The sequence below is a fragment of the Limulus polyphemus genome, unplaced genomic scaffold (assembly GCF_000517525.1).
Source record: "Limulus polyphemus unplaced genomic scaffold, Limulus_polyphemus-2.1.2 Scaffold2794, whole genome shotgun sequence".
Classification (NCBI taxonomy): domain Eukaryota; kingdom Metazoa; phylum Arthropoda; class Merostomata; order Xiphosura; family Limulidae; genus Limulus; species Limulus polyphemus.
Window position 1 is genome coordinate 124,193 of NW_013668404.1, and position 10,776 is coordinate 134,968.

The window sequence follows — 10,776 nt, forward strand, 5'->3', positions numbered from 1 at the left end:
ATTCACGAAGGTACAAGATATTTCCAGAAAGCAGGGGGCGTGACACTAGTCACGTGACCTCGCTGACGCAACAATATAAAATGCAACATTCATACAAAAAATATTGATACAATATAATTAAATGTTCATTGAAGTCTTATCTGTTACTTTACCATTTGAATTGCAAACTTCATTCTGTTCTTCAGGGAAATAGTTTTGTTTTGTTCTTGCTGCTCTTCATAACGAGTCAGTTGTTGTCTCAAAGCTCGCTTAGTTGTTAGATTCTGGTGAAGTTCTCGAAGTTTTTCTCTAATTTCTTCGGGTGCATCATCTTGGTCACTCTTAAGCTTCTACATGAAGATAAAAATAAAAATTTGTTAGAAATATTCCCAATTCTGAGGAGTAACCTAAATCATACAGATATTAATCCCTTGATAGTAAAAAAAAGAGAGATTAAAATGGATCAAGCAGAAGGATGAGATGTTTTTTTCCCATGATTTTAAAATAGGTCAAAGATCAGATATGTGAGTCTCTCTCTCTATGTTCAATAAACAGTGGGTAGGTGCTTGAGGATTGGACAGTTGTTAATGTTATTCTTATTTTTAAAAAGAGTTGACGACAGTTATCCTGGAAAATAGAGGCCAGTTAGTCTTACTTGTGGAATTGAAAAAATTCTAGAGAGTCTGATTAAAAAAAAAGTTTTGCAAAATCACGTAGTGAGATATGACATCAAATGAGAACCAAAGTGAATTTGGTAAAGGTAAACCCTAACCATACTAATATGTTAACTTTTCAATAATGTTTTTTTATTTTGCTGTCAGGATGATGGAAAGGCTGTGGACTTAGTGTACATAAGATTTTTAAAAAACTTTGAATTTGGTGTCAGCTAGGAAAATCAAATCAATGGTGGGGCCAAGAAAGACTAGTAAATTAAACTGGTTGGGTGAAAAAAAAAAGCAAAAGGTTATTAATGGAATCAAGTCATACAAGACCCTTGTTACCAGTGGAGTGCCTCATTGGTCAGTGTTTGAGCACTTTTTTTTATATTTTATATTGATTAATGATATATATAGGGGCATAATTAGTAAAGGTTACTAGTGGCATTAAGCTCTTGGATATTTCTAGCTGTGTTGAAGTATTACAGAGTAGTTTGTAATAATTAGTAAGTTGAATAAATAATTAGTTGTTTTTTTGAATTTCACGCAAAGCTACATGAGGGCTATCTGCGCTAGGGGTCCCTAATTTAGCAGTGTAAGACTAGAGGGAAGGCAGCTAGTCATCACCACCCACCTCCAACTCTTGGGCTACTCTTTTACCAACGAATAGTGGGATTGACTGTCACATTATAATGCTCCCATGGCTGAAAGGGCGAACATGTTTGGTGTGACGGGGATTCGAACCCGCAACCCTCAGATTGCGAGTCAAGTGCCCTAACCACCAGGCCATGCCGGGCCAAATATTTAGTAAGTGACCTTTAACTATCGTGAGTGTAAGGTGTACTTACAGACACACTGATTACAAGTCAAACTACTAGTTATGCCTCATTTGAAATACTGTGTACAGTTTTACTTTCTTTATCTCAGAAAGGATATTGTCTTATGGAAAAGGATTCGTCTGTTTATTTCAGAGGAAAGCCACGTGGGACTATCTGCTGTGTCCACAGGGAATCAAATCCTGGATTTTAGCATTGTAAGTCCATAAACTTACAGCTAACCCACTGAGGGATATTGAAAAGGGTTCAGAAGAAGTCTACTAGGATGTTTCTGGAGAAGGAAGAGTGATCTTTACTTATTTTCTTTTGAAAAAAAAGAAAGGTAAGAGAATAAAATCCTCTGATTTCTTTGTGCTATAAAGTGAAGACAATAGGGCACAAGCTTAGGGTTTGGAAAGAGACAGGCTAGGCTTCAGTTAAAATAGTTTTATTTTTCTAATAGGGCGACTGGTTTATGGAATGAGTTGCCATTAGCAGTAGTGGAAGCTGGCATTTTACGAGGGTTTAAAACGTGGAATTGATGATTTCCCAAAAAATAAAGGATGGGTTTATGATGTTATCCTTTTTCTCAAGGGTGGGTGTGCACTAACAGTCTTGAAGGATCAAATGGTCCCTTGTTGTCCATTCATTATGTTAATTAAGAATGATAACATCTCAGTACAAAAGGTAGAAGTTCCAAAATGAAACATTTTTATATAATAACTTTGAAATGTTACAGTAACATTACTCAACACGTGTACATGTACACTTTATTAATTCTTTAAACCCATAAATATTTGCGAATTCTGCCAGAATTATTTTCATGATTTTCTAATAATTATCACCATACCTTATAAAATCTCGGTTTTATTAAATTTATGGATAATAACATGGTTTGGATTAGTTTCAGCCAAAGATACGTAAATGTTGTCAGATGCTGTCATCGTCTGATGGGTGAAGCGGGATTTTTGGCCATATGCTGCGAGCGCCTGCTAAGGTTTAAGGAGTCAATATGCACAAGAAAAAGAGTACAACATGAAAACTGAGAGAAATAAAATAACAGTTAAATACTTCACTTCATAGAAATATTAAAGTATGATATATTAGGCAGGCCCTCGAGAAATTTATAAGATTTTATTCTTCTCATCAAGAACATCTAATCCTAGTTTTATGTATCAAAATTTAACGTGCAAAGTATTTTCCTATAATTATAAAAAAAACTGATTATTTGAAAACTTTCAGAATGAATCACTTGATCATTCTATCTTGCATTTCCAGTTACAGTTGCTAGTATTTTTTAACACAAGATTTAATTCATTTATATAAGTAAAAATCGTTATACACGCATAAGTAACTTATATTTACAATTTTTGAAGTAGGCCTCTTAGTACGAACGAATCACGTACGTGTACACACCTTAAATAGATTGTCCTTTTCAGTTTCTGTTTCACACTTAGTAGGAATTCCTCTAAAACGGATGGTTTTATAGTGAGACTCGTGCCGTTTAACTTTTGCTCTCTTCACAGTTGAAGTTTGACTGCTTATTTCACTTTGCCGGATCTCTTCATCATCCTTATCGTCAGCATAATCTGAAACAATATACCAAATAACTGCTTAGAAAAAGATTCAAATATATTGAGGGCAGAAGCCATTTCTATTATTTTCATTAAACACATTTTGTCTTACTTTTTTTTTTTTTATGAGAAAAGAGTAACCTTGTTGAGTTAAATATTTGTTTTTATATTAACATATGTATTAGACTTCGACCTTAACTTTCGATGGTATCAGCAAATGCTAGCTAGTTATGTTTTTTTTTTCCCACTAGCAACTTCAGAACTGCTACAAAGAACAACGTTATTCTTCTGTAAAATTAACTGTAGCTATGTCATCATTATTTCACTGAATGCATTGAATATTAATAAATATGCATACATTTCATGTTTTATTTCAAGAGATTTTGAATATAAAAACTCATTTTAATTACATGTAACAGTTCCATTATTTTAAAATACTTCATGAATGTCAAAAGATGCTTGGTTTGGGTAGAAAATTTATCTAGGCCACGAGTGTCTGGATCAACAAAGCCTACAATATCCCACCGTTGATGGCCACATTATATAAAAAAAGTCTGTTATTATTAAAAGTTACTGTTTGAATGCCAAAAGCTTGTCGAAGAACTAGAGGCAAGTGTGCAAAACAATTATGTTAATCACGAACACTTTAAGTGGAATCTGCAAAAAAAAATCTGCAGTTTATGCGACTTCTATATTATTATTAAATACAATGAGTAAAAGGAGACAGTATTTCTAACCACACTGATAAGAAAACTGACTGCATGGGCCAGATGATGTGAGTCTAGCTAGCTGGCCCATGTGCTAATTGCCATGACAACCAACCAGTCTCGCTATCTCCATTTCCTGAAACATAACCTGGAAACACCATGCAGCCCAAAACTGGGATCACAAAACTGTCACAGCACTGACAAACAAAACAATAATTATAGAAATTGTTTGTAGTCAGAATCTTGCAAGGTACTGAAAGACACTGCATATTGATACTTGACGGTAACAGTCTGCAAATCTTCCGTCTAAAATGTGTACAAGCAAGTTTTTTAGTACCGTTTAAGTTCTACTACAAAAACTGCAGCACTTACTAGCAGTTTGTTGGTTACTAGAATTAGTTGTTAACCCTGATATGTGTAACTGTATTCTAATTTTAAGCCTGATGTAAGTAAACTATATGTTAAGACTGAGCCCTGATGTAAGTAAACTATATGTTAAGACTGAGCCCTGATGTAAGTAAACTATATGTTAAGACTGAGCCCTGATGTAAGTATACTATACGTTAAGATTGAGCTCTGATGTAAGTATACTATATGTTAAGATTGAGCCCTGATGTAAGTATACTATATGTTAAGATTGAGCCCTGATGTAAGTATACTATATGTTAAGATTGAGCCCTGATGTAAGTAAACCATATGTTAAGATTGAGCCCAGATGTAAGCAAACTATATGTTAAGATTGAGCCCTCATGTAAGTATACTATATGTTAAGATTGAGCCCTGATGTAAGTAAACTATATGTTAAGATTGAGCCCTGATGTAAGTAAACTATATGTTAAGACTGAGCCCTGATGTAAGTAAACTATATGTTAAGGTTGAGCCCTGATGTAAGTATACTATATGTTAAGACTGAGCCCTGATGTAAGTAAACTATATGTTAAGACTGAGCCCTGAATGTAAGTATACAATATGGTAAGATTGAGCCCTGATGTAAGTAAACTATATGTTAAGATTGAGCCCTGATGTAAGTAAACTATATGTTAAGATTGAGCCCTGATGTAAGTATACTATATGTTAAGACTGAGCCCTGATGTAAGTATACAATATGGTAAGATTGAGCCCTGATGTAAGTAAACTATATGTTAAGATTGAGCCCTGATGTAAGTAAACTATATGTTAAGATTGATCCCTGATGTAAGTAAACCATATGTTGAGATTGAGCCCTGATGTAAGTAAACTATATGTTAAGATTGAGCCCTGATGTAAGTATACTATATGTTAAGATTAAGCCCTGATGTAAGTATACTATACGTTAAGATTAAGCCCTGATATAAGTATACTATATGTTAAGATTGAGCCCTGATGTAAGTATACTATATGTTAAGGTTGAGCCCTGATGTAAGTATACTATATGTTAAGATTGAGCCCTGATGTAAGTATACTATATGTTAAGGTTGAGCCCTGATGTAAGTATACTATATGTTAAGGTTGAGCCCTGATGTAAGTATACTACATGAAGGCTTTTAATTTTTATTTTTTTTTAAGAAGCTCCCCAAATATGGGCATTTCGGTATGAAGAATATTTCAAGTAACTTATATTACATGACAGACAAAACTTTCAACATTAGTATTTTAAATAATAACAAAAAATGGTGTTCAATCTGGATGTTATATGAAAAACACCAGCTGGATATAACAGGTTTTTTATAGTTTTCTTTTTTAATTTCTTCTGTTTTTATTATGTGAAACAACTAATGCATATTTTATCTTACATTCTAAACATTTTAAATTTTGTTATTTACAAACTAAAAGATCTGCTACAATAAAATCGTCCCTTAAACAAACAAAATTACTAAAGAGACATTCATCAAATAAACTATTTATTTACCATCGTGCCTCGAGGGAAGTTGTCGAATGAGGTCCATAGTTGTGGATGAATATTTCTTTATTCTACTACTTTTACTTTCCAGTGTATTACTTGAATAGTTTCTCCTAAGATGAGGTTCATCAGGTCCACTTGTGCTCCCGCTATTTGATGAACAGCGTCTACGTAAAGCTTGTGGACGATAATTTTGTGTCAATTCTGTGGGGTTTATGTAATGTTGAGAACCTCTGTCTTCAAACTGTCCCACTTTATATAAAGAAACCATAACTTATTAAACTGTTCAAAACGATCAATTAATATATATATATGTATATGTGTGTGTGTGTGTGTGTTTGCATTTCTCATAAAAAACATACAAATGCTTTTACCATTGTATACATTTATTCTTAAAAGATAAATTATTTTGGGATCAATGGGTGACATTCAAACTTCTTTAGGAATAAAAACAAATAATTATTTCGAGCCACACATATATTAAGCAGTTCCGACTTATGTAAATCATAATTCCACAATTTTACCTCTTTTCACAATCAAAACAATTTGTATATCTCAGTCCAATCACTAATCAGTCTCACTTCAATAAGTACTCTGCATTACTCAAGACTTTAACTTATTCATATTCACTGATCATTATACTTCTTGACATCTAAGTTTTACTGTCTCGTAAAAATATCTTATATAAAATATGTGTTACTTATCCTTTTTAATTTAACAAAGCAGACATCTATCATTCTGAGTCATTAAAAAAACACGAGAAATATTTTCTTCAAGAAAAAAAAAATGTAATTTTGCAAATTGTAATACTATCAAATTAAAAATATGATTCTTTTAATTTCTATAATAACATTATTAGTCATATATATATACATTCAATTTTATATTATTCTTTCTTACTCCTTGCTACACCTATGTTTAGCAAATTAAAAAAATTATGGAAAAGATTATTCACAAAATACAAAACTCCATATAACAGGTTGTGTGAAATTACATCATGTCAAAATATTCAGTGCATAAGGAAGTTAAGATAAAGAAACATACTTTGCTTCAGGTGGATATTTTTAGTAAGAAAAGTTGGCAAAGGAAACTGTGTAACTAATACTCTGTTAACATTTGAATACCACTAATGTACATATGGTTCTTAATGTAAAAACCTGTGAACATTTCAAAAAAGATGATGCTAAAAAAGAAGAAGAAAAACAACAACAACAATCTTCAATATCAAACATTCAGTGGGTTTTGTGTTTCATGCAACTTACCGTACTGCATGGGTAAACTTTCAGGTTCACCATGGAAGTATGATGGAGATGAACGGGGACTTCTGTCATCCATGTGATAGTGCGACGTCATACTGAATTAGGTCTGCTGTTGCACGAGATTTATTTTTTTCCCAGGAGCAAAGTTTTATGTATCTTGTTCTACAAATAGTTTTTATAGGACCAGAGAGCTTCTTGAAGGTTAATCATCTACGCACCAGGAATTCATGAGAAAAATGTAATATAGTATGATAATCAATGAAATTTAAATTTTAATAATATAATTCTCAACATACTTAAGAAAAATTGTTCATTAACTTTATACTCTATTCTTTCAGGTGACACTTTCATAATTTATAATCTAATCTAAAAAATTAAAGCATTATACAAAAAACAAATACATTGTCAGACTTTACACCTTTAACTTGCTTATCGATTATTCAAAATACTTACTACCGCCAATTCTGTGCACTTTCACAAATTTTTAACCATATCATTCTGAAAAGTACTGCACTTTGCATCTCAACTTCATTAAGCTGGAATTATCTTTAAAATTCTTTAAAAAATGCAACTAACTCTCCTACAGTACATTAGCCCAAACTAGCTTAGTACTTACCAAATGGTACTGTTCTTAGTCACTTTAATCTGTAGAATATAAAACCATGCACTGGAACTTCAATCCATCTCTTCACTAACACATACCAGTTACTTAATAATAAAGAATACTCATTAAATCAAAATACGTGTACACTGCCATTTAAAGTGAAATCTGCAGATCTAGAAAATAGTGGATTAGTTTTTAAGTTTTATACCACTGTTGAAGTAAGCCTATATGGTAAAAGTGCTTTAACCCCCAAAAAAAATATTCATGACATGTGCTTCTGTTACTGTCTGTAACTTGTAAGGAAATATCTCACTGGAAACCTGACCTGGGTACTTGAGCTCAAAGCTACCATTATAGACAAAGTATTTATTAACTAGATTTACAAGTAGAAGCAACTTAAACACTGGTGACTTAAACTTTACACGTCTCTGGTCACATAGTTTGTGATAGTACTAAATGTTAAAAAAAACAACAAGCAGTTGGGGAGTTTTGAAGTTATTTTATTTTGTTACCACATTTTGTTTTACTGATATTCAAAAACACTGAGGCTTCATGAAATGACAAAATTCTCAGTTAATAGTGCTTTAAACAACTTTTGTATTGAAATGTTCAAGAACAAAACAAAAAAATTATTATACGAAGTGTTAAATTTCAGGCAAAAACTGTCCTAGCAACATAAACTTTGATAAAGGTCATGCAGTACGTGCCAGATAGCGGTAAAGATACATATTGAACAGAAAATTAAACCTATGTCACATAGGCTTACTGCATATAATTAAGTTATAATACTGGGAAAGCCCTGTCCCAGACGTCTGCTACTTGCAAAATTAATCGTACAGTTACATTATAATTTATAACTATATATTTGCATAATGTTAGTAAATTGAATATAGTGAACTTACATCTATTCTGAGATGATACAAAACGTTCTGAAAGCATTAAAAAAGGTTGCCTCAGTATTTATTAAATTATGTGATCACCGTTACAGCACACGTTTATTTACTTACCTCTTCTCGTATCATTGGAACGCTTTAGAAACCAAAACATGCGTTTAACGCATACTGTTCTTGTACTATTAATTTCTTGGCAGTCACGTCAAACGCCTTGACCTACATAAAATATTGCTAAGGCCATCATTGAACGCTACCGTTTACTTCTCTTTTCGTACAATGATCCTATGCATTTAATTATGAAGGAAGTAACTTATCATACATGTACGTCAGCAATGAGTGCAGGGTATCAACTTATTTCACACTTTTTTTCCAATGCTGTAAACGTGCGATACATACACAGAAAAACCAAGAAGCCACCACATGACCTCCATTCAGTTACGAGCGTGTATGAATAGTTGTTAGCCGTATGCTCGGGCTGTGAATCCAAAGGATCACAGCCCAGTGTCAAAAAACGCGCTCCACACTTTGGGCCCGCGGGTGCGCTGAAAAAGTGACGGTCAAATCCCATTATTTGGTAAACCAAGAGTTGGCAATAAGTGCTGTTGTGTAGCTGCCTGTTCCCTTGTCTATCAAACCAAAATTAGGGACAGCAATGCGCATAGCCCTCTGTATAGCTTTGCGCGAAAATTCTGAAACAAACAATCGATTTAGCAAATTTAAATAAATGCATTTCGTTTGAAATACTGCAAGACGTTATTTTACTCCATTAACAGAAGTCAATGATAGTCTGAGTTCACTTTAAAAACATTATGTTAAATGTACATTAACATTTCTGAATGTGTTGAAACTCACAGCGGGCCAGTCTCTGCCATGATATTTCACGCATGTAGCGTTAATGTACAGCGGTACCTGAAATACCTAAAGGTTCTATCTTTCGAACATATATTAATAACTTTATCGTTATTACTTACGCTCATCCTATACAACATTATCATACTGTCAGTGTTGAGAAAGGCCACTGGCACAATTATACAGTGATCTTATGCACAAACACGTAACCTGATAGATTCTGAAATACGTTTATTGGCTAGAAGTTTTAACTAAAAGGAGAGAATTTTGAAGAATTCTAATCGCAATTTTATAACAAATACTCTCTCTCACTGACGATTTCATTAATCCAAGTTTCGAAAAGCCAAATTAACTGACAATGTACAACCAGTAATATATGCCACTTTATTTCTCTGTATTTTGTAAAGCAGATCACCAGAAAAGCCATTTTATTTATGAAATAGGATGAGAGGCTGAGAAAAAGCAAATCTCACAAAAATGTTTTGTTATGATATTACGACCTATATACAACCATGTTTGAAGAATACAAAATATTATTCCGAAGCTTAAAACGAGTTGAAATTTTATTAGCTTTCTTATAATCATTAAACAGAAAATAATTTTTCTTCTTTATATTATTTCTCTTTGCAAACTGTGTACGTTAACAGTTTCTGGTAGAACCATCAGTATTTGGTATATGAGCAAGTAAAATCTTTAATTTTCTGGCTTTTTAGTTTGTTTTTTTTTCTCGTATTATAAGATCGTTACAAACTACTCATGGTGACGGAGAATAATCAGAATGTAGTAAAATAACGGTGATGATTATAATATACTGTATATATATATATATATATCTCACAATGCACATGGCAGTGGAAATGCAATCTCGCACCCAGTGCTCACTTCTTATCATGTTGTTAAAAAATCAACACAATTCGAAGTCTAAATAGCTGAATATATAAAAAAAACGCTTGTTATATCAATATTTTTAAGCTAGTAAGATTTAATTAGTAGAAGTAACAGGGTGTGAAAATTTCAAAGATTGGATTATAAAATACTCTATTGTTTTTACTAAGTGTTGTTTAATTAACATATATAACAAATACAATAGTTAAATAAATACACAAACTATATTACGAATTCGTTTTGAAAAAAATGCATCTATAAGCGAAAGATAGATCTGTTGAATTATCTATATTATTTAATTAAAGGAAGTACCCTATTGGCATAACTGAAAACCTTTTTTATTATCGGATACACAGAATATTTATACAAATATAATAGTACTGTCTGTCGTATGTCCATGCAACTACTTCGCATGGTGTTGGTGGATCTTCACCCAAATTGGTATGGAAGTTCATTAAGTCCATACAAATTTTCAGTTTTTCATTTTGCGGTTTTTATGATTTTTACCACTACTTCGCCCCCTGCACATGAATCTTCACCAAATTTGGTTTGGAGGTTCATTGGGTCAATGGGGAGATACATACACATTTTCAGTTTTGTATTTTGCGGTTTTTATTGGCGTTTTTTACCACTACTTAGCCTCTGTAGATGGATCTTCACCAAATTGCATGACGGT

General features: G+C 32.6%; 1 protein-coding gene across 1 annotated transcript in view; it reads right to left on the reverse strand.

The window, feature by feature from the left end:
* Positions 1–9,121, reverse strand: part of LOC106467914 (transmembrane channel-like protein 5) — a 28,424-nt gene extending 19,303 nt beyond the window's left edge. Inside the window, 5 exon segments of the mRNA XM_022396135.1 lie at positions 153–329; positions 2,867–3,039; positions 5,620–5,862; positions 6,873–7,079; positions 8,481–9,121. Of these exon segments, the coding sequence (XP_022251843.1) occupies positions 153–329; positions 2,867–3,039; positions 5,620–5,862; positions 6,873–6,963 (684 nt within the window). The 5' untranslated portion in view covers positions 6,964–7,079; positions 8,481–9,121.
* Positions 9,122–10,776: the final 1,655 nt, after the last annotated feature.